This window comes from Phoxinus phoxinus (genome assembly GCF_949152265.1).
Source record: "Phoxinus phoxinus genome assembly, chromosome: 21".
Classification (NCBI taxonomy): domain Eukaryota; kingdom Metazoa; phylum Chordata; class Actinopteri; order Cypriniformes; family Leuciscidae; genus Phoxinus; species Phoxinus phoxinus.
In genome coordinates this window covers 32,147,228-32,170,788 of record NC_136896.1, presented here as the reverse complement: position 1 = coordinate 32,170,788, position 23,561 = coordinate 32,147,228, and the positions used below count along the sequence as shown (strand labels likewise).

The following is a 23,561-nucleotide window of genomic DNA, read 5'->3' as shown; positions in this document are numbered from 1 at the left end:
CTCCTCCTCACAGCCTGGCGTCGGCCAGTTTTCTGCCCAAGTATTTCAGCTCCAAGTGGAGTTTCTCGAAGTTCCAGGTGCCGTCCGGTTCTCCCTGCGTGTGTGCCTTCGGGACCGAGCCCAACGCTGTGATCGGTAAAGCACACCTCACTCCTCAGCTCTTATTACTCTATAACTGAACTCTGACCCCATAACTGAACTCTGACCCCTGACCCCTGACCCCCGACTCCTCCAGCGATCTGCTCGGACGGCAGCTACTACAAGTTCCTGTTTAACCAGAAGGGCGAGTGTTCGAGGGACGTGTACGCGCAGTTCCTGGAGATGACGGACGAGAAGATCTGAGCGCAGCACTACTTCACTTTACCAGAGTCTCGGATGCGGACGGACTCCGGCGGGCTTGAGGACGAGCGCCACACAGGCGAGCGGGAGAACCAAACACTCGAAACACTGTCTCTCTCTGGCTCGAGGACTGGAGCTGCAGGGCGAGTGGCGAGGGAAACCTTGCTCTTCGAAAGGAACTTTCAGCCTTTTTTAAACGTCTTCCGTGGGATTTTAAGCGTCCTCGGCCGGAGGACGACCGGCCCCTGACTGATCTAATGTAGGAGTGCCTCCGTAACTCTGCATCATTCACACTATGTATTTGCAAACTATTTGTTAGTGTTCGATATTGTTTTTCTTGCTGTAAGAACACCAGATTAAAAATCACGTAACTACATATTATATAGACTAGTATAACAAAACAGACATTTTTTGGTGTACGTGTGTGCTCCTCATTTCATGTAATGCAATACTTTTCTTTCTTTAAGGAAATCTGATTAATATCCTGTCAGTGTAAAGGCTTCAGTAATTATCACACGAGAAACGTGACAGATTTACTCCACATTTACACTCCTAATGGGTTCAAATAAAATGATCAGCTTTTCCCCAAATTAACCCAGAGTAACTACACTGCTACTTTAAAAGGTTAAATGTTTGTAGATTGTAAACTCTTAATTCTGTTCGAGACGAATGCGCTGAACCAGAAGTGCCCAGTCCCGTCTCCCGAAGACCAGGGTTACGTTTGATTGTCTTCATTCTTATACCCGTTCTCTGACATGTATCTATAAGCTATTTTGTTACTCATTTGATGCTTTTGTCATTGATAACGTGCAAGTGATACGCATAATTTCATGAAGATGATGTAAGATGATGCGCACAGAATTCAGTATCATATGACAAATTAAAGACGATTGTAAACTATTAGGAATGCCAAATCCTTCATGCCACAGCTGACCGTAGCGAGCAGGGTTCGGGTCGCAGAGCGGAAGCAGCCCGTGTCCGGGAATCACTCTTCTCTTGGTGGACAGGTGTGTGTGTGTGTGTGTGTGTGTGTGTGTGTGTGTGTGTGTGTGTGAGAGTGTGTGTGTGTGAGAGTGTGTGTGTGTGAGAGTGTGTGTGTGTGTGAGAGTGTGTGTGTGTGTGTGTGTGTGTGAGAGTGTGTGTGTGTGAGAGTGTGTGTGTGTGAGAGTGTGTGTGTGAGAGTGTGTGTGTGAGAGTGTGTGAGAGTGAGTGTGTGAGAGTGAGTGATTTCAGGACTCTTTTATGAGCATCTTCTCTCTCTATTATCATTTTGAGGAACGTGGCAAAATTAATAATGCATATTTTACCTCCATGATGGTTTGTTTATCTCCAGTCAAGTCAGCTTTATTTACACAGATTGTTTCAAAGCAGCTTGACAGAGATGATGACAGGACAATAATGCAACACTATTCAGTCAGTAATGCAACATTATCTGTGTTCTATGAAGCAGCAGGACACCGGCTTCATTACCCAGAGCAGACTCTAGAACTAAACAAGGTGTTTTAAATAGTTTCCGCAAACATATTTACAACACATTTATTGCCATGGCCACCAAAGTCATGTGGAGATGAGTGGATCATTATATCTCTTTAGTAAAACCATCATTGCAGTGTAAAGCGTCTGATGTCCGCAGCAGCCGAACTCAGTGACTTCTCCCACACACACACACACACACACACACACACACACACACACACACACACACACACACACACACACACACACACACACACACACACACTACATGCGTGTCAGCTGCTCACAGTGCAACCAACCGCCGACCCCACACGCGCTCGCTGCTGATTGGCTGGTTGCAGTTTGCTCCTCGAGATCTGCAGAGCGATTGGTCGCGGCGGCTGTCAGTCACGCTAGCCCCGCCTCCTCGGTTTGTTTGGTAGGGTTGCTGGTTTTCTCGTTCTCTTGTCGCGGCGGTGGGTTGGAGCCGCTGTCCCCGGGCTGCCGCGTTCCTGCTTATTTATTTCTCATCCTTTAATTCGACCCCCCCACTAAATTCTGCAACCGGGCCTCCCGACCGACACACGGCCGCCCGCTCCTTCTGTCTACAGTGCCCAGTCCCGGTCCAGAGAGTAAAGATGGCGGGCTCGGTTGTCGCCCGGCTCGAGGGCCGAGAGTTCGAGTATCTGATGAAGAAGCGCTCGGTCACCGTGGGCCGGAACTCGTCCCAGGGCTCCGTGGACGTCAGCATGGGCCACTCGAGCTTCATCTCCCGCCGGCACCTGGAGGTGTTCTCCGCCGGGGAGGACGGCTCGGGGAACGGGGACTTCTACCTGCGGTGCCTCGGCAAGAACGGCGTGTTCGTGGACGGCGTGTTCCAGAGGCGAGGCGCGCCCCCGCTGCAGCTTCCCCGAGTGTAAACGCGTTTGTTGTGTTTCGGCACGTGTTGATTATGACAAGCTCGCGGTCTCCGTCTGTGCACACTAAACACGGCAGCGTATTTTAAAGCATGACAGACGAATATAGTGTCAGTGTGTCGGGCTTCATTCAGTCCCGATGACCTTTTAGTTGACCCACATCTGACGCACACTGGACCCATTCATAAAATGACTAAAGGAGTAGTCACAATTAATAGCCTGGTTAATGCGATTCATATTTAAATGCACACTAATGAATGATTATGGGAATATATCGTGTATATCTAATGTAATCAAACTTTATTAACGACATGTTTCGACCTTGCCTTTAATGGCATGCATGTGGAGGTAGGACCACCATTTGTTTACATTTCTTCTTATTCCATCTTTATTTAGACGATGTGTTTTTATGTTTTATTGGTGCAGAGGGTCTGTATTAAATCAGCTGCACCTCAGATCATAAAGATAGAGCTATTAATGCCACTGAGTTTATGGTTAGCGGAAGCGTTTAACATCACACAAAGTTCATTGAAGGGTGTGCCAGGATTCATATATATATAAATATATCTGATGAAACATGAGTCATGTAATCAGGCCAATCTGGTGTCCATAAAGGTGATGCTCGATAAATTAGAATATGGTGCTAAAGTTCATTTATTTCAGTAATTCAACTTAAAAGGTGAAACTAATATATAGACTCATTACATGCAAAGTGAGATATTTCAAGCCTTTATTTGTTAGAATTTTTATGATTGTGGCTTACAGCTTATGAAAACCCCAAATTCGTCATCTTAGAAAATTAGAATATTACATGAAATCAATCAAGAAAAGGATTTTAAAGGAAGCATGAAGTGCTCTGAAGTGTCCTGGTAGACGGCAGCGCTGAGTCTGGACTTAATAAAGCACAGGGGACCAGATCCTCTTTTCTGATGAGAGCAAATTTTTCATCTCATTTGGAGACCAAGGCCAGAAGTTTCCACAGTCTGGGTTGGTTTGGGGAGCCATGTCGTCTGCTGGTGTTGTCCACTGTGCTTTATTACGTCCAGAGTCAACGCTGCCGTCCACCAGGACGTTTCAGAGCACTTCATGCTTCCTTCAGCAGACGAGCTTTATGGAGATGCGGATTTCCTTTTCCAGCAGGACTTGCACCTGCCCACACGGCCAAAAGAGCCAACACCTGGTTCAATGACCATGGGATTACTGTGGCCAGCAAACTGGCCTGACCTGAACCCCACAGAGACTCTGGGCATTGCCAGGAGACAGAAGAGCGCTGGTCTCCACAACCCCTCCGCAGGGCCGCCGGCCGACAGCGTCCACGCCGCACTGAGACACTCACTCATGCAAACGCGGCCCAAACCAAGTCCTGAGTACATATGCATGATTATACTTTTCAGAGGGCCATAATTTCTGTATTTAAAATCCGTTTTTTTATTGATTTCATGTAATATTCTAATTTTCTGAGATTTTGAATTTTGGGTTTTCATAAGCTGTAAGCCATAATCATCAAAATTATAACAAAGGCTTGAAATATCTCACTGTGCATTGCATGTAATGAGTCTATATAATATATTAGTTTCACCTTTTAAGTTGAAATGAAGCGCGATATTCATATTTTTCGAGTTTCACCTGTATATAACCCGGCTCTACTGTTGCTGATTGTTTATCAACATCTGTGCGTTTGATTTTCATGGATATTTACTTGAAAAATGCCACTTGTGTAATAGGATGAAATCACCAACTCTCGTTTGCTGTTTTGCAGGTGCACTTTCCGATTTCCCAGCACAAATATCAAAATTACGTTTACGGCCCTGTCCAGCGACAGGAGGGAGCGCAGGAACGCCCCGGAGTCTCCCATCAAAGCGGTCCAGCCCCAGATCTCCCCGCTGACCATCAACATTCCCGACAACATCGCACACCTGATGAGTCCACTCCCGTCTCCCACCGGCACCATCAGGTCAGAACCGTAACCTTTAACCCTGATGAGTCCACTCCCATCTCCCACCGGCACCATCAGGTCAGAACCGTAACCCGTAACCTTAACCCTGATGAGTCCACTCCCATCTCCCACCGGCACCATCAGGTCAGAACCGTAACCTTAACCCTGATGAGTCCACTCCCGTCTCCCACCGGCACCATCAGGTCAGAACCGTAACCTTTAACCCTGATGAGTCCACTCCCATCTCCCACCGGCACCATCAGGTCAGAACCGTAACCTTTAACCCTGATGAGTCCACTCCCGTCTCCTACCGGCACCATCAGGTCAGAACCGTAACCTTAACCCTGATGAGTCCACTCCCGTCTCCCACCGGCACCATCAGATCAGAACCGTAACCTTTAACCCTGATGAGTCCACTCCCGTCTCCCACCGGCACCATCAGGTCAGAACCGTAACCCGTAACCTTAACCCTGATGAGTCCACTCCCGTCTCCCACCGGCACCATCAGGTCAGAACCGTAACCTTAACCCTGATGAGTCCACTCCCATCTCCCACCGGCACCATCAGGTCAGAACCGTAACCCGTAACCTTAACCCTGATGAGTCCACTCCCATCTCCCACCGGCACCATCAGGTCAGAACCGTAACCTTAACCCTGATGAGTCCACTCCCGTCTCCCACCGGCACCATCAGGTCAGAACCGTAACCCGTAACCTTAACCCTGATGAGTCCACTCCCATCTCCCACCGGCACCATCAGGTCAGAACCGTTACCTTTAACCCTGATGAGTCCACTCCCGTCTCCCACCGGCACCATCAGGTCAGAACCGTAACCCGTAACCTTAACCCTGATGAGTCCACTCCCGTCTCCCACCGGCACCATCAGGTCAGAACCGTAACCTTAACCCTGATGAGTCCACTCCCGTCTCCCACCGGCACCATCAGGTCAGAACCGTTACCTTTAACCCTGATGAGTCCACTCCCGTCTCCCACCGGCACCATCAGGTCAGAACCGTAACCTTAACCCTGATGAGTCCACTCCCGTCTCCCACCGGCACCATCAGGTCAGAACCGTTACCTTTAACCCTGATGAGTCCACTCCCGTCTCCCACCGGCACCATCAGGTCAGAACCGTAACCTTAACCCTGATGAGTCCACTCCCGTCTCCCACCGGCACCATCAGGTCAGAACCGTAACCCGTAACCCTGATGAGTTCACTCCCGTCTCCCACCGGCACCATCAGGTCAGAACCGTAACCTTAACCCTGATGAGTTCACTCCCGTCTCCCACCGGCACCATCAGGTCAGAACCGTAACCTTTAACCCTGATGAGTCCACTCCCGTCTCCCACCGGCACCATCAGGTCAGAACCGTAACCTTTAACCCTGATGAGTCCACTCCCATCTCCCACCGGCACCATCAGGTCAGAACCGTAACCTTTAACCCTGATGAGTCCACTCCCATCTCCCACCGGCACCATCAGGTCAGAACCGTAACCTTTAACCCTGATGAGTCCACTCCCATCTCCCACCGGCACCATCAGGTCAGAACCGTAACCTTTAACCCTGATGAGTCCACTCCCGTCTCCTACCGGCACCATCAGGTCAGAACCGTAACCTTTAACCCTGATGAGTCCACTCCCGTCTCCTACCGGCACCATCAGGTCAGAACCGTAACCTTAACCCTGATGAGTCCACTCCCGTCTCCCACCGGCACCATCAGGTCAGAACCGTAACCCGTAACCTTAACCCTGATGAGTCCACTCCCGTCTCCCACCGGCACCATCAGGTCAGAACCGTAACCCGTAACCCTGATGAGTCCACTCCCGTCTCCCACCGGCACCATCAGGTCAGAACCGTAACCCGTAACCTTAACCCTGATGAGTCCACTCCCGTCTCCCACCGGCACCATCAGGTCAGAACCGTAACCTTAACCCTGATGAGTCCACTCCCATCTCCCACCGGCACCATCAGGTCAGAACCGTAACCCGTAACCTTAACCCTGATGAGTCCACTCCCATCTCCCACCGGCACCATCAGGTCAGAACCGTAACCTTAACCCTGATGAGTCCACTCCCGTCTCCCACCGGCACCATCAGGTCAGAACCGTAACCCGTAACCTTAACCCTGATGAGTCCACTCCCATCTCCCACCGGCACCATCAGGTCAGAACCGTTACCTTTAACCCTGATGAGTCCACTCCCGTCTCCCACCGGCACCATCAGGTCAGAACCGTAACCCGTAACCCTGATGAGTCCACTCCCGTCTCCCACCGGCACCATCAGGTCAGAACCGTAACCCGTAACCTTAACCCTGATGAGTCCACTCCCGTCTCCCACCGGCACTATCAGGTCAGAACCGTAACCTTAACCCTGATGAGTCCACTCCCGTCTCCCACCGGCACCATCAGGTCAGAACCGTTACCTTTAACCCTGATGAGTCCACTCCCGTCTCCCACCGGCACCATCAGGTCAGAACCGTAACCTTAACCCTGATGAGTCCACTCCCGTCTCCCACCGGCACCATCAGGTCAGAACCGTAACCCGTAACCTTAACCCTGATGAGTCCACTCCCGTCTCCCACCGGCACCATCAGGTCAGAACCGTTACCTTTAACCCTGATGAGTCCACTCCCGTCTCCCACCGGCACCATCAGGTCAGAACCGTAACCTTAACCCTGATGAGTCCACTCCCGTCTCCCACCGGCACCATCAGGTCAGAACCGTTACCTTTAACCCTGATGAGTCCACTCCCATCTCCCACCGGCACCATCAGGTCAGAACCGTAACCCGTAACCTTAACCCTGATGAGTCCACTCCCGTCTCCCACCGGCACCATCAGGTCAGAACCGTAACCCGTAACCTTAACCCTGATGAGTCCACTCCCGTCTCCCACCGGCACCATCAGGTCAGAACCGTAACCCGTAACCTTAACCCTGATGAGTCCACTCCCGTCTCCCACCGGCACCATCAGGTCAGAACCGTAACCCGTAACCTTAAAGGGTTAGTTCGCCCATTTAAGACATGAGGTTGTATGCAATCCTTACCAGCACTATAGTGCATACACACGGACCCACTCTGGGGTCACCTCGCTGGTCAGAGTTCTGGCCGCTGGAAGTTTTTCAAGAAAGTAGTCCTGGTTAGTTTCCGGGGCCACAAAACTGTGCGTTTTTAAGTAAAAAAATGATTCGCGTTTCAAAGCTTGATTAATTTACATCACAAAAAACACTCCAGACAAAATTCATACCTCAGTTTTAATCTGCACTATTTTCTTTCCGTTTCTATCAATCCGCGCTGCTTTCAACGACCACAGTGCGCACGTTATCAAGAAGATATTTTGAAGAATGTTGGTGAACAGACAGTTGCTGGACCCCATTGACTTCTATAGTAGGAAAAAAAAGATACTATGGAAGTCAATGGGGTCCAGCAACTGTCTGGTCACCAACATTCTTCAAAATATCTTCTTTTGTGTTCAACAGAAGAAAGAAACTCATACAGGTTTGAAACAACTTGAGGGTGAGTAAATTATGACAGAATTTTTATTTTTGGGTGAACTATCCCTTTAAGAGCTGCACTGATCCGATGGATCCGATAAACTGTTTCTCTCTCAACGGTTTACACTGAAGACGCCACGACTGCGTTTACGAGGATACTCTCTAAACCGGCGTTTCGACAGTTTCGTGTGGGTTGTTTGAGCGTTTAGGCGCGGATCCGAGGCCCACAGTATAGTTTGCTCGTGCGCGTTTGGCTCAGTCTCGGAGAAGCGCTGGGAGAACAGCGTCTTTTTAAAGATCAGGAACATCCTGCACTTCAGCAACAGTGGACTTCATTTCACAACTCATTTATTTGGCTGATTTGGATGTAAAGTTTGGCTTAAGGAGGAACGAAAGCACTGCGGCAAATCGAAAATCAGTCACGATCAATTGCACAGCACTACTTATCATCATTAGCATATTTTTAAAGCACGAATTTACTGAATTCTGCATATGTCATGTTTCCTCAGCGCTGCTAACTCGTGTCCGTCGAGTCCGCGAGGAGCGGGTCTCTCCAGCTATAAGATTAGCCGCGGCCTCACAGCGGAGCTCATCAATGAAAACTCCCAATCCGAGAACGACAAGGAAGCTTCCGGAGGAGACAGTCCGAAAGTAATAGCGCATGTTATTTCTCCCTCCAGTGATGTCTCGTTCATCAGTGCTCTCAGATCTGCCGGTAACGTGTTGTTCTTGTGTTTAACAGGACGACTCCAAGCCCCCGTACTCGTACGCTCAGCTCATCGTTCAGGCCATCACGATGGCAGGAGACAAGCAGCTCACACTGAACGGGATATACACACACATCACCAAGAACTATCCGTATTACAGGACAGCAGACAAGGGCTGGCAGGTGAGTGTCCATCGGCTCTTCTGTGTGTTCAGTGTCCGGGTCGGTTCAGTGTCCATCGGCTCTTCTGTGTGTTCAGTGTCCGGGTCGGTTCAGTCTCCGGGTCGGTTCAGTGTCCATCGGCTCTTCTGTGTGTTCAGTGTCCGGGTCGGTTCAGTGTCCATCGGCTCTTCTGTGTGTTCAGTGTCCGGGTCGGTTCAGTGTCCGGGTCGGTTCAGTGTCCGGGTCGGTTCAGTGTCCGGGTCGGTTCAGTGTCCGGGTCGGTTCAGTGTCTGGGTCGGTTCAGTGTCCGGGTCGGTTCAGTGTCCGGGTCGGTTCAGTGTCCGGGTCGGTTCAGTGTCCGGGTCGGTTCAGTGTCCGGGTCGGTTCAGTGTCCGGGTCGGTTCGTGTGTTCAGTGTCCGGGTCGGTTCGTGTGTTCAGTGTCCGGGTCGGTTCGTGTGTTCAGTGTCCGGGTCGGTTCGTGTGTTCAGTGTCCGGGTCGGTTCGTGTGTTCAGTGTCCGGGTCGGTTCGTGTGTTCAGTGTCGGTTCGGCGTCTGGGTTTGGTCATGTACTCGCCGCCTGGTTCGGTTCAGTGTCTGGGTCAGTTCCTGTGTTCAGTGTCTGGGTCGGGTCATGTGCTCGCCGTCTGGGTCGGTTCGGCGTCTGGCTCGGGTCATGTCCTCGGCGTCTGGGTCTGTACAGTGTCTGGGTCGGTTCATGTGTTCAGTGTCCGGGTCGGTTCAGTGTCCATCGGCTCTTCTGTGTGTTCAGTGTCCGGGTCGGTTCAGTGTCCGGGTCGGTTCAGTGTCCGGGTCGGTTCAGTGTCCGGGTCGGTTCAGTGTCTGGGTCAGTTCCTGTGTTCAGTGTCTGGGTCGGGTCATGTGCTCGCCGTCTGGGTCGGTTTGGCGTCTGGCTCGGGTCATGTCCTCGGCGTCTGGGTCTGTACAGTGTCCGGGTCGGTTCATGTGTTCAGTGTCCGGGTCGGTTCATGTGTTCAGTGTCCGGGTCGGTTCAGTGTCCATCGGCTCTTCTGTGTGTTCAGTGTCCGGGTCGGTTCATGTGTTCAGTGTCCGGGTCGGTTCATGTGTTCAGTGTCCGGGTCGGTTCAGTGTCCATCGGCTCTTCTATGTGTTCAGTGTCCGGGTCGGTTCAGTGTCCGGGTCGGTTCAGTGTCCGGGTCGGTTCAGTGTCTGGGTCAGTTCCTGTGTTCAGTGTCTGGGTCGGGTCATGTGCTCGCCGTCTGGGTCGGTTTGGCGTCTGGGTCTGTACAGTGTCCGGGTCGGTTCATGTGTTCAGTGTCCGGGTCGGTTCAGTGTCCATCGGCTCTTCTGTGTGTTCAGTGTCCGGGTCGGTTCATGTGTTCAGTGTCCGGGTCAGTTCAGTGTCCATCGGCTCTTCTATGTGTTCAGTGTCCGGGTCGGTTCAGTGTCCGGGTCGGTTCAGTGTCCATTGGCTCTTCTGTGTGTTCAGTGTCCGGGTCGGTTCAGTGTCCGGGTCGGTTCAGTGTCCATTGGCTCTTCTGTGTGTTCAGTGTCTGGGTCGGTTCGTGTGTTCAGTGTCCGGGTCGGTTTGTGTGTTCAGTGTCCGGGTCGGTTCGTGTGTTCAGTGTCGGTTCGGCGTCTGGGTTTGGTCATGTACTCGCCGCCTGGTTCGGTTCAGTGTCCGGGTCGGTTCGTGTGTTCAGTGTCTGGGTCGGGTCATGTGTACAGTGTCCGGGTCGGTTCAGTGTCCGGGTCGGTTCAGTGTCCATTGGCTCTTCTGTGTGTTCAGTGTCTGGGTCGGTTTGTGTGTTCAGTGTCCGGGTCGGTTCGTGTGTTCAGTGTCCGGGTCGGTTCGTGTGTTCAGTGTCGGTTCGGCGTCTGGGTTTGGTCATGTACTCGCCGCCTGGTTCGGTTCAGTGTCTGGGTCAGTTCCTGTGTTCAGTGTCTGGGTCGGGTCAGTGTCTGGGTCGGGTCATGTGCTCGGCGTCTGGGTCGGTTCGGCGTCTGGGTCGGGTCATGTGCTCGCCGCCTGGTTCGGTTCAGTGTCTGGGTCAGTTCCTGTGTTCAGTGTCTGGGTCGGGTCAGTGTCTGGGTCGGGTCATGTGCTCGGCGTCTGGGTCGGTTCGGCGTCTGGGTTTGGTCATGTACTCGCCGCCTGGTTCGGTTCAGTGTCTGGGTCAGTTCCTGTGTTCAGTGTCTGGGTCGGGTCAGTGTCTGGGTCGGGTCATGTGCTCGGCGTCTGGGTCGGTTCGGCGTCTGGGTCGGGTCATGTGCTCGCCGTCTGGGTCGGTTCAGTGTCTGGGTCGGGTCATGTGCTCGGCGTCTGGGTCGGTTCGGCGTCTGGGTCGGGTCATGTGTTCGCCGCCTGGTTCGGTTCAGTGTCTGGGTCAGTTCCTGTGTTCAGTGTCTGGGTCGGGTCATGTGCTCGCCGCCTGGTTCGGTTCAGTGTCTGGGTCAGTTCCTGTGTTCAGTGTCTGGGTTGGGTCATGTGCTCGCCGCCTGGTTCGGTTCAGTGTCTGGGTCAGTTCCTGTGTTCAGTGTCTGGGTCGGGTCATGTGCTCGCCGTCTGGGTCGGTTCGGCGTCTGGCTCGGGTCATGTGCTCGCCGTCTGGGTCTGTACAGTGTCTGGGTCAGTTCAAGTGTTCAGTGTCTGGAGAGACGGGGCGGCCCACAGAGACGAGGCGGCGGCCCACAGAGACGAGGCGGCGGCCCACAGAGACGAGGCGGCGGCCCACAGAGACGAGGCATGTAGATTGGTTGAGTGGTGTGCAAATATCAACTTGTCTCTTAACATCAAGAAGACAAAGGAGCTAATAATAGAGTTCAGGCGACACCGGGGGGAGCTTCAGCCACTGGACATACGGGGTGAGGAGGTGGAGAGAGTGTCCAGCTTTGGGTGTCTCTGTGAGGACCTCAAGTGGACCGGTAACGCTTGCCCTGGTTAAAAAAAGCCCAACAGAGACTTCACTTCCTCAGAGCTTTGACGAGGGCCCATCTCTCTGCCAGACTGCGGAAGTCCTTCTACCAGTGCACGGTAAAAAGCATATTAACGTATGGCTGTCTGGTATGGAAACTGTCCAACGGCTGAAAGAGCTGCACTGCAGAGGGTCATACAAACCTCACAGAAGATCATTGGACTTCCACTGCCCCCCCTAGAGGAGATGTACAGGCTTCGCTGCTGCAACAGAGCATCTACTGTCATTAAGAACAGCACTCCTCCCTCATGATCTGTTTGCACTACTGCCTTCTGGCTCTAAAGACTCGCACTTCCAGATTCAGAAACCGTTTTTACCCAACAGCCATTATTGAGCTGAATTCCCTCTGCCGTGCCTCTGTCCTCCCACAGTATGTGGACATGTATGCAATATTGTTCGAACAACATGCACAAGACACTTTAAGCTATTTTTATTGTTTTAAATTGTTTTTATGTGGGTAATATGGATGAATACAGTTTGTTTTCTATGAGAGCTGTCAAATTTCATGTATACCATGCAATGACAATAAAGGTAAAACTGAACTAAAAGGGTGGAGAGTGAAAAACAGACAAAGGAGTAACCCTGACGCGCAGGAGGGAAACGAGCGTCAGTGATGTCGTTTATTGGCTTCATCATTACTGTCTCAAATCAGATTCCGATCTTTTGACCCTTAACCATTCTGTCTCATATTTCTCTTCCAGAACTCGATTCGTCACAATCTGTCCTTAAACCGCTATTTCATCAAAGTCCCCCGATCCCAGGAGGAGCCGGGAAAAGGCTCGTTCTGGAGGATAGATCCCTCATCCGAGGGGAAGCTCGTCGAACAGGCGTTTCGTAAGCGCCGGCCTCGTGGCGTTCCCTGCTTCCGGACTCCGCTCGGCCCGCTGTCATCCAGGTGATCCGGGTTTACTGTAACCCATGACAGTGTGTTTATTAGATGTTGGAAGCTAGATTTTTGAAAGGGGGGCTTTCAGATGTTCATGGGGGCGTTCAGAGTTTACAGATCCAGGCAAGACCAGATTAAACATGTAATTACTTGCAAAATAATTGCCTACAACATTCTAAGATCTGCCAGTTTAATGCAACATGTAAGCTATGTATCGTTTCTTTTGCAACGATTCTATTATTTTCCAGTCATAGACCAGCGCTCCAGCACTGACTAGAATCAGCATTCCCATGCTCAGAAACGTTCCACGCTGACATTAATCCGGAGGCAAGAATCCAGCGCTGACTAGAATCACGTCTTCAAACTATCTGGTCCGGCTTTCTCAAGACAACTTACAGTTTGTCTCGACGTACTTTTTAATCTACACGCAGCGGAGGAATGGAAAGTTGGCAAGCCATTTAAAAAAAGTATTGACTTAAGAACCACATATATTGTGGCGACGAATTTTACAATTAAACTAAATTCTATTTATATTATAAGGTAAAACTTTTACATTTTTTACATAATGCCAAAATGTTTTCTTTGTTCACCAAGAAATTTACTGGTCAGGCATTATTGTTAACTCGCAAGACTGTAAGGAGAAAATGACAATTTGATGAATAATTTAAATATATTCTGTAATCACATTTTGGTAATGTATTAATTCAGCCGTCATATCTCAGCGCGAAATGCTGCTTGGATAGTTTAATAGTTAAAAGATAAATATCTTTAGTTTAATAACTAAAGATAGTTAAAAATATTTAATAAAACAATAATAATTTAATTTTTCATATGTTTATTCTTGTCACATCCACATGCAGTCTAAGTAGCGCAATCGCGTGGACTTGCACGCCTCAGGCGCAGTACGGCTGAAACTAACGTCTGCAACCCGCAGTAAAGAGCAGAGCACAGGCCTCACACTCATTTTCAAATCAATTTTGAAAGTTCGAATTCGAAAGTTCAAATAAATCATTCTGCTTTTTCCCTGTTAATGTTCTCCATTGAAAATAATTTAAGAATGCTTGTTTGCTGACTGGCTGTTCGCGGCACAGCTGCTGTTAATTACATTTTGAATGTCAAATTTGTAACCGTTGCATTTCGTTAACACTGATATGATGTATAGGCTAATTTCTACTTTAGAATTACTTTTTTGCTCTCTGGGAAACTATGATAATAATATTCGCACTGTTTAGTCACTGGAGTGGTAATCTGTAGAGTGGTAAAGGGATCCTCCACAGGGAGAGGCTAGTGGACACTTCAGCGCTGCGCTGTCATTGGATCCAGGCGAAGGTCCTTCCTCAGATCTGGATACGGCCTGGATCCGGCGGACTGCGGGAAAACCTCGGGATAAACAAAGACACTAAAATTAGCGTAGATGCCATTCTTCTTATGATGTAACGAGTACATCAGGATTTAAGGGAAGTGTTCCCAGTTCCGGCTGACCTAATCTATGCAGCCTAACATTGAGTTATAGAAGTCTATAATGTGTTATGTGAATGCTAGGCCGAAGAGATGTGTCTGTAATCTAGCTTTGAACTGACAGAGTGTGTCTGCTTCCCGGACACTGTTAGGAAGACTGTTCCAGAGTTTTGGTGCTAAATAGGAAAAGGATCTACCGCCGGCAGTCGATTCTGATATTCTAGGTATTATTAACTGGCCGGAGTTGTGAGATGGCAGTAGACGTGAAGGACTATAATGCGTTAAGAGCTCGCTCAAGTACTGCGGAGCTAAACCATTTAGTGCTTTGTAAATAATCAGCAATATTTAAACATTTATACGATGTTTAATAGGCAGCCAATGCAGTGTTGACAGAACGGGGCTAATATGGTCATACTTCCTGGTTCTGGTAAGAACTCGAGCGGCTGCGTTTTGAACTAGCTGTAGTTTGTTTGTTAAGCGTGCAGGGCAGCCACCCAGTAGAGCATTACAATAATCTAGCCTTGAGCTCATGAACGCATCAACTAATTGTTCCGCATTTGTCAATGAGAGCATATGGCGTAATTTAGATATATTTTTAAGATGGAAAAATGTGGTTTTACAGAGTGAACAGCAGCGGTCCTAGTACGGAGCCTTGTGGTACGCCATACTGAACTTGTGATTGATAAGACATCTCTTCATTTACTGCTACAAACTGATAACGGTCAGATAAGTATGATTTAAACCATGCTAGTGCAATTCCACTAATGCCAACATAATGTTCGAGTCTATTTAAAAGGATGTTGTGGTCAATGGTGTCAAATGCAGCACTAAGATCCAGTAATACTAATAGAGAGATACAACCACGATCGGATGATAAGAGCAAATCATGTGTGACTCTTAACGAGAGCTGTCTCGGTACTATGGTACGGTCTAAATCCGGACTGAAAATCCTTGCAGATATCATTTCTTTCAAGAAAGGAACACAGTTGTGAGGATACTGCTTTTTCTAGTGTCTTTGACAGAAAAGGCAGATTCGAGATCGGCCTGTAATTGACTAATTCTGTAGGATCAAGCTGCTTTTTTTAACAAGTGGTTTAATCATAGCTAGCTTAAAGGTTTTTGGTACGTATCCTAGAGACAAAGATGAATTAATGATATTAAGAAGAAGATCTATGACATCTGGAAGCATCTCTTTCAGCAGCTTAGTCGGTATAGGGTCTAACATGCACATTGTCGATTTAGATGATTTGACGAGTTTGCTAAATTCTTCCTCTCCTATAGCAATGAATGAATCAAATTTTCCCTCAGGGAGACTACAACGCACTTCCTGATGCGATACTGTATTAGACGGTTGCATCGATCTTATAAGTGAAGAAGTTCATAAAGTCATTACTGCTGTGTTGCTTGGAAAGTTCTGGGCTTGAAGCTTTCTTTTTCGTTAGTTTAGCCACTGTTTCAAATAAATACCTAGGATTATGTTTATTTTCTTCTAATAGGGTTGAAAAATAAGCAGATCTAGCAGCTTTTAAAGTCTCTGTAAGCAATCGAGCTCTCCTTCCATGAAATCCGAAACACCTCTAGTTTTGTTTTCTTCCAGTTGCGCTCCATTTTTCTGGCTGCTCTCTTAAGGGCCTGAGTGTGTGTGTGTGTGAGTGTGTGTGTGTGTGTGTGTGTGTGCTCGTTGTGCCACGGCTCTGGACTATGTTCTTTAATCTTCTTTAAGCGCAGCGGAGCAACTGTGTCTAAAGTGCTGGAAAAGAGAGAGTTAAAAGTTTGTTGCAATATCAAGTTCTTCTAAGCTATCCGGGATGCTGAGATGATGAAACTGATTAGGAAGATTATTGATAAAGCAATCTTTAGTGGCAGAAGTGATCGGTCTAACATATTTATAACACGGAGTCGGCTTTGCAGCCTTGGCTAAGTGTAATTTACACGAGACTAGATAGTGATCTGAGATGTCATCGCTCTGCTGCAGTATTTCAACGGCATCAACATCTATTCCATGTGATAGTATTAGATCTAGAGTATGATTACGGCAAGTCGGTCCTGACACGTGTTGTCTAACTCCAATTGAGTTTACAATGTCTTTAAATGCCAATCCCAATGCATCTTTTTCATTATCTATGTGTATATTAAAGTCACCAACAATTAGTACTTTATCTGCAGCCAATACTAATTCTGATAGAAAGTCCGCAAATTCTTTGATAAAGTCTGTATGGTGCCCTGGTGGCCTGTATACAGTAGCCAGCAGAATTTTCAAACGTGATTTATCGTTTACACGAGATATTTTTACATTAAGCACCAACACTTCAAAAGAATTATATTTAAAACTAGATTTCTTAGTGGTTTTGAAAATATTACTATAAATTACAGCAACACCCCCTCCTTTGCGTGTCAGACGAGGTTCATGTTTATAACCGTAATCTTGTGGGGTTGACTCATTTAAAGCGATGTAATCGTTTGGTTTTAGCCAGGTTTCTGTTAAACACAGCACATCTAGGTTATAATCTGTAATCATATCATTAACTATTAGCGCTTTTGGAGTAAGAGATCGAATATTCAGCAACCCAAGCTTTATCATTTGCTCATCCGTATTATATCTGTTTTTATTTGTTGAACATCAATTAAATCAATTAAAAGTTTAGATGTTTTTTGGATTTCCAAATTCAGGGAACAGACACTGGAGAAGTCATTACTCGCCGTTTTTGTTGACTGATTCTTACTCACTTGGGCTTTTGATGAACTCAAAGGCGCAGGCACGCGAGAAATAAATAACAGCGCACGGACGGCGCGTTAACAGGCTAGCGAATTACTAGCGTGTTGTGCTAGTAGTAATGGAAGCGCATCTATTCTCTTTAATCCTCTTGATGTTCTTTGTTCGCTATACAAATATTCTTGACTTGACTTGACTTCTTTGTAATGCATGACTTTGTTAATCTTCTGCCTGTGACTTTTTTTTAATTGTATTTGTAACTTATTTAAATCATTGTTCAGAACATTGGTCAACCGTCTCTGTTTTTAACTGCTCTATAAATAAGCTAAGATCAGTTTTCCTCTCTCTCCCTGTCAGGAGCGCTCCGGCATCTCCAAACCACACCGGGGCGCTGTCGGCCCACTCCAGCGGCGTTCAGACTCCAGAAAGCTTATCCAGGGAAGGATCGCCTGTTCCCATGGACCCCGATCCCACTCCGGCTCCGGCCATCCAGCCCAAACTAGCAGTCATCCAGGAGGCCTGTTTCACACAGAACACTGCAGGTAACGGCAGGGATAGAGCTGAGCCGCTGCTGACACTAGAGCCGGAGAGGAAGTGTGTGAGTGAATGTGTGTGTGTTTCAGGCCTACAGCTCGGACTCCAGTGATAAAGACTCCAGACATGACTCAGACTTGACTCGGGGACTCGACTCGGGGACTCGACTCGGGGACTCGACTCGGGGACTCGACTCGGGGACTCGACTCGGGGACTCGACTCGGGGACTCGACTCGGGGACTCGACTCGGGGACTCGACTCGGGGACTCGACTCGGGGACTCGACTCGGGGACTCGACTCGGGGACTCGACTCGGGGACTCGGGGACTCGACTCGGGGACTCGACTCGGGGACTCGACTCGGGGACTCGACTCGGGGACTCGACTCGGGGACTCGACTCGGGGACTCGACTCGGGGACACGGGACACTCCGAGAGGACTCGGGGACTCCGGCGATAAAGACTCGGGGACTTGACTCGTGGATTCCGGACTGGACTCTGACTCCAGTGATAAAAACTCCGGACTGCACTCGACTCGGGGACTCCGGACTTGACTCGACTCGTGGATTCCAGTGATAAAGACTCCAGACTTGCCTCGACTGGGACTCCAGTGGTAAAGACTCCGGACTTGACTCGGGGACTCTGGACTTGACTCTGACTCCAGTAATAAAGACTCCGGACTGGACTTGACTCGTGGATTCCGGACTGGACTCTGACTCCAGTGATAAAAACTCCGGACTTGACTCGACTCGTGGATTCCAGTGATAAAGACTCCAGACTTGACTCGGGGACTCCAGTGATAAAGACTCCAGACTTGACTCGACTCGGGGACTCCAGTGATAAAGACTCCGGACTTGACTCGGACTCCAGTACTGGATTCGACTCGGGGACTCCGGAGATAAAGACTCCAGACTTGACTCGGATTCCAGTGATAAAGACTCCAGACTTGACTAGGACTCCAGCTTAAAGAATTGTGAACATCTCTGGTCTGACCTGGTTTACTCCCACAGGTTCTCCTCTTAACACGCAGCCGGTCCTCATCACAGTGTGTGTGTGTCCCACAGGTTCTCCTCTTAACACGCAGCCGGTCCTCATCACAGTGTGTGTGTGTCCCACAGGTTCTCCTCTTAACACGCAGCCGGTCCTCATCACAGTGTGTGTGTGTCCCACAGGTTCTCCTCTTAACACGCAGCCGGTCCTCATCACAGAGTGTGTGTGTCCCACAGGTTCTCCTCTTAACACGCAGCCGGTCCTCATCACAGTGCAGCGGCAGCTCCCTCAGACCCTGAAGCCCCTGACCTACACTGTAGCTACTCCGGTGTCCTCCGCGTCCCAGCAGCCCCTGCAGACGGTGCATGTGGTGCACCAGATCCCGGCGGTGTCCATGGCAACCGTCACCGGTCAACCGGTGTTCAGCCAGACCAGCGTTGTGTCCGCGCGTGAGAACGGAGATCACCAGGAGGTTAAAGGTGAGCGTGCGGAAGCTCTGTGATAACAGGGCTGAATATCAGAAGTTCTGTGGAATACTTGATTCTGATTGGCCGAGGTCTGATTTCCGGGTGTGTGTTTGTCCGGCTTCCTTCAATTTGGAAACTCGCTCTCCCTTTCCATCTTTGTCTAGTTCAGGCTTCAGTATCAGTCACTGTAATATCGCTGTCGTGTCATTGACACTGTAATGGATTATAAGAATAAACTGCTAAGAATTTTAAAACCATTTCAAGTCATATCAATATTGTTTTGTCCAAATAACTATTTATTTGGTTTAATTTGTGTAATTAATGGAATGACTGTTATTACGCCTTGTTTGAAGCTGTTAGCTGAACCGTTTTCTGGAAGCTTTGTTCAACTCTCATCAATATTTTGTCCAGTTATTATGTGGAAAGTATCTGAGTATGATGTATAATATCATAACTCATCAGAAAGCCTCTGTATTGCTGTGTGTTGCGTGTGTCTCAGTGAAAGTGGAGCCGGTTCCCTCCATCACGGCGTCTCTGGGCGGGACGGCCCGTGTTCTGCAGACGGTCACTATCGTGGGTCAGCACCAGCTGCCGGTCAAGGCCATCACTCAGAACGGGACGCATGTGGTCTCAGCGGTCCAGGGCTCCGGCAGCACCGGTGAGCATCTCTCACATCACTAACCCTTCAGGAAGGGTTACAGCTTGGGTTATTACAGTATTTACAGCTTGGGTTATTACAGTATTTACAGCATGGGTTATAGCAGTATTTACAGCTTGGGTTATTACAGTATTTACAGCATGGGTTATAGCAGTATTTACAGCTTGGGTTATTACAGTATTTACAGCATGGGTTATAGCAGTATTTACAGCTTGGGTTATTACAGTATTTACAGCTTGGGTTATTACAGTATTTACAGCTTGGGTTATTACAGTATTTACAGCTTGGGTTATAGCATGGGTTATTACAGTATTTACAGCTTGGGTTATTACAGTATTTACAGCTTGGGTTACAGCATGGGTTATTACAGTATTTACAGCTTGGGTTATAGCATGGGTTATTACAGTATTTACAGCTTGGGTTATTACAGTATTTACAGCTTGGGTTACAGCATGGGTTATTACAGTATTTACAGCTTGGGTTACAGCATGGGTTATTACAGTATTTACAGCTTGGGTTATTACAGTATTTACAGCTTGGGTTATTACAGTATTTACAGCTTGGGTTACAGCATGGGTTATTACAGTATTTACAGCTTGGGTTACAGCATGGGTTATTACAGTATTTACAGCTTGGGTTATTACAGTATTTACAGCTTGGGTTATTACAGTATTTACAGCTTGGGTTATAGCATGGGTTATTACAGTATTTACAGCTTGGGTTAATACAGTATTTACAGCTTGGGTTATTACAGTATTTACAGCTTGGGTTATTACAGTATTTACAGCTTGGGTTATTACAGTATTTACAGCTTGGGTTATTACAGTATTTACAGCTTGGGTTATAGCATGGGTTAATACAGTATTTACAGCTTGGGTTATTACAGTATTTACAGCTTGGGTTATTACAGTATTTACAGCTTGGGTTATTACAGCATTTACAGCTTGGGTTATTACAGTATTTACAGCTTGGGTTATTACAGTATTTACAGCTTGGGTTAATTCGGACTGCACACTAAGCAACGATTGTATTTAATTGTACAGTACAATAACACAGTACAGACATGATCTTAATTCCATAATGTCCTTAAGCATAACAATATTGCTGGCCATAAACTGACACAGTGCACGTCCGGTGTGCGATACCTCGAGTGGTCGTCAGTCGCGGCGCTGCGCTTCTCGTCCGGTGTCCGACCCCCTTTAGACATACGGTAATATAGTCGGCTAATTCTTACATTAACTGATTCGTTAAACACATTTGAATTATAAATAAAACATAATATAATGTGGGAACCTCCTGCTGTCCTGCTTTCCGTCTATCAGCCGGTCTCAAATACAAGCCGGTGCAGTTCGGCGATTTGGGAAAATAAAAGCCCGGGCTATTATTTGAAGTTTTACGGTATCCGTCATGAAAGTGCATAGAATAGGGACAGACGCACTTTGATGGACTCAGTGCCATTATAAAGCTTGGAAGAGCCAGGACATTTTTAACATAACTCTGATTGTGTTCGTCTGACAGACGGCTGTAGCTGTCGATTATTTTAGTAATCGAGTATTCTACTGATTATTCCATCGAGTAATCAGATAAAAATTGTGGAAATAAAAATAGATCCAAGTGAACAAAAGCCTTTAAAATGACTTAAAATAGGCCACACATACAGGTAACCCTTTACAATACGGTTCATCAGTTAACATTAGTTTACTACCTTAGTTTACATCCTAATAATGAACAATACTTCTAGAGCATTTATTAATCTTAGTTAATATTAATTTCAACATTTACTATTACATTATTAAAATAAAAGGTTGTATTTATTAACATTAATGTACTGTGAACTAACATGAACGAACAATGAACAGCTGGATTTGTATTAACTAACATTAACAAAGATTAATAAATATAGTTACAAATGTAGATAATGTTCATTGTTAGTTCATCTTGGTTAATACATTAATGTTAACTAATAAACCTTATTGTAAAGTGTTACACAAATATATAATAACAAGCAATAGTTATTAATTCAAATAAAGTATCAAAGTAATCATGGGTTTTATTGAACAACGCTGTTAAAATACACCATGTAAAATATATGATATAAACGAATATAAACATAACTTATGTACAGTACGCAGAGAGCGCCAGCGGCCGGGTTAGATGACCCAATCCTGGTTTAATGTTGGAACACAGTCCACTTTGCTCGCTTCTGTAGGATAGAGATGCAACCGCCGCTGTAGTTCCTGAACGAGATCATGTGCACATCACCACATGTCTGCTCAGTGCAAGGGTTACTCTTTTATTTGGAAATCGCCATGAACAACAATTCGCATATTCAACAACACGTGTATTCTCCTGTGCTGACGTAGATTTATAAAGGAGTTGCGTTACGAATCTTGTGAAAGTGGGTTCGTGGATCCTTGACTGGAATGCGCCACTTCTGGTGTTTAGCCGGTTACTCGGCGCGGGTTCATTGCAATCGAGGATTTTTTAAACCGAGTGCTCGACTTTAATCGTTCTCGTTACGGCGCTCGTCTGACAGAAGTGTCACACACACCGAGGATGGCTTGAGGGAGAGTAAATCATGGGCTAATTTTCATTGTTGGGTGAACTCTCCCTTTAATGCAGCGGAGCGCTTTGCTAATGCTAATGTCTGGTCCTCAGCGAGTCCGCTGCACATGCTAGCGACGCACGCCTCGGCCTCCGCGTCCCTGCCCACCAAACGCCAGAACGGAGAGCAGGACCAGCAGCCCGACCCCAAACGGGTCAAGACCGAGTCCATCCCAGCCCAGCAGAGCCACGCCGACTAGACCATCGTCTCCTGACCTCTGACCTCGACCCGTTCTCCCGCCGGCACCTCGTCACCCGTTCCTGAAGCCCAGGTGCTGAGGTGAGCTGAAGAGAGCAGCTGTTCTGGTCCACTCACAGATGTATGCACACTCACACACTCATATAGCCTACTTGAAGTCACAGAATGAAGCGTGTTGTTGTTCCTGTCTGGCGTGACCCAGCAGAGAAGCTCGGGCTGACCGCGGACGAACCCTGAGCCCTGAGCAAGCGGCCGCGGCGGGGTCCATGTTTATGTAGTTGTCACGCATGTGTATCAGACGTGTGTTCTCCATCCCAGAGATCCTGAACATTCACATTGAGCTGACGGTCAGCGCGGACTCGCCAACCCGCTCGACCGGTCAGCTTCACACTCGCGGGAGCGCCGCGCGCTCGCGGCTCCTCAGAATCATGGCAGCTAGCCCTCGTCCAGCCGATGCCGTCTTCAGCAGAGATGCAGTGTTCTGTCGTGCGTGTACTTCAGGATCGTGTGTGTCCCGAGGCACAGATACTCAAGAACTGGCGGCTCCCATTCTGTCAGACGTGGACTTGTGGTCATGGACATGAATGTATTCACTTCATTCTTATTTTTTCAGAAAAAAGAAACACTATTGAGGGTTTGAGTTGCTCTCTTACATCAGATCAAAATGATGTTTACTCGCATCCTCTGTCATATTTTAACCAGTAACCTGAGATAGATATATTTCCATTTGTACTTTGTTAAAATATATCATCCTGCATGAACGTGTTGAGTAAATGTGCTGTGCCGATCCCATTCCTGACGAAAGATGGAAGGAAAAAAATGCTAAATCATATTTTATACAATTGGAATCATTACTGCACTTACCTTTCGTTTCTAATATTTCCTTTCCTCCCCGTGTTTTCCTTTTTATATCCGAGATGTCGTTGGCTGTGTTTGTGTTCTCTGCCTGTTAATATTATTATTTTATTCTGTTCAAACAACTGAAAGTCTACACGGATAGAACGTGTTCCACAAGGAAATAAGTGCTAGATGTTGTTCAGCTTCAGTGGGTATATGCATTTTTTTTATATAAATTAAATTAAAGCTCCATAACTTCA

At 47.8% G+C, this 23,561-nt stretch overlaps 2 protein-coding genes across 4 annotated transcripts in view; both read left to right on the top strand.

The window, feature by feature from the left end:
* Positions 1-2,053, top strand: part of wdr45b (WD repeat domain 45B) — a 13,240-nt gene extending 11,187 nt beyond the window's left edge. Inside the window, exons 9-11 of one of the 2 annotated variants that reach the window (XM_079594347.1) lie at positions 14-135; positions 236-1,390; positions 1,544-2,053. In XM_079594347.1, the coding sequence (XP_079450473.1) occupies positions 14-135; positions 236-342 (229 nt within the window). In that variant the 3' untranslated portion in view covers positions 343-1,390; positions 1,544-2,053. Of the gene's footprint in view, positions 1-13; positions 136-235; positions 1,391-1,543 lie in introns of those variants that run through there. The other variant, XM_079594346.1, reaches the window with a different exon arrangement.
* foxk2a (forkhead box K2a) lies at positions 1,959-23,561 on the top strand. Of its 2 annotated transcripts, none has more exons than XM_079594344.1 (9): positions 1,959-2,710; positions 4,471-4,665; positions 8,645-8,786; positions 8,878-9,024; positions 12,660-12,853; positions 17,373-17,557; positions 18,773-19,015; positions 19,503-19,661; positions 22,320-23,561. In XM_079594344.1, exons 1-9 carry the CDS (start codon positions 2,433-2,435, stop codon positions 22,463-22,465), a joined length of 1,689 nt encoding a protein of 562 aa, XP_079450470.1. In that variant the 5' UTR covers positions 1,959-2,432; the 3' UTR covers positions 22,466-23,561. The 2 variants fall into 2 exon arrangements, with proteins under 2 accessions (XP_079450470.1, XP_079450471.1); XM_079594345.1 differs by having other exon boundaries at positions 2,262-3,059.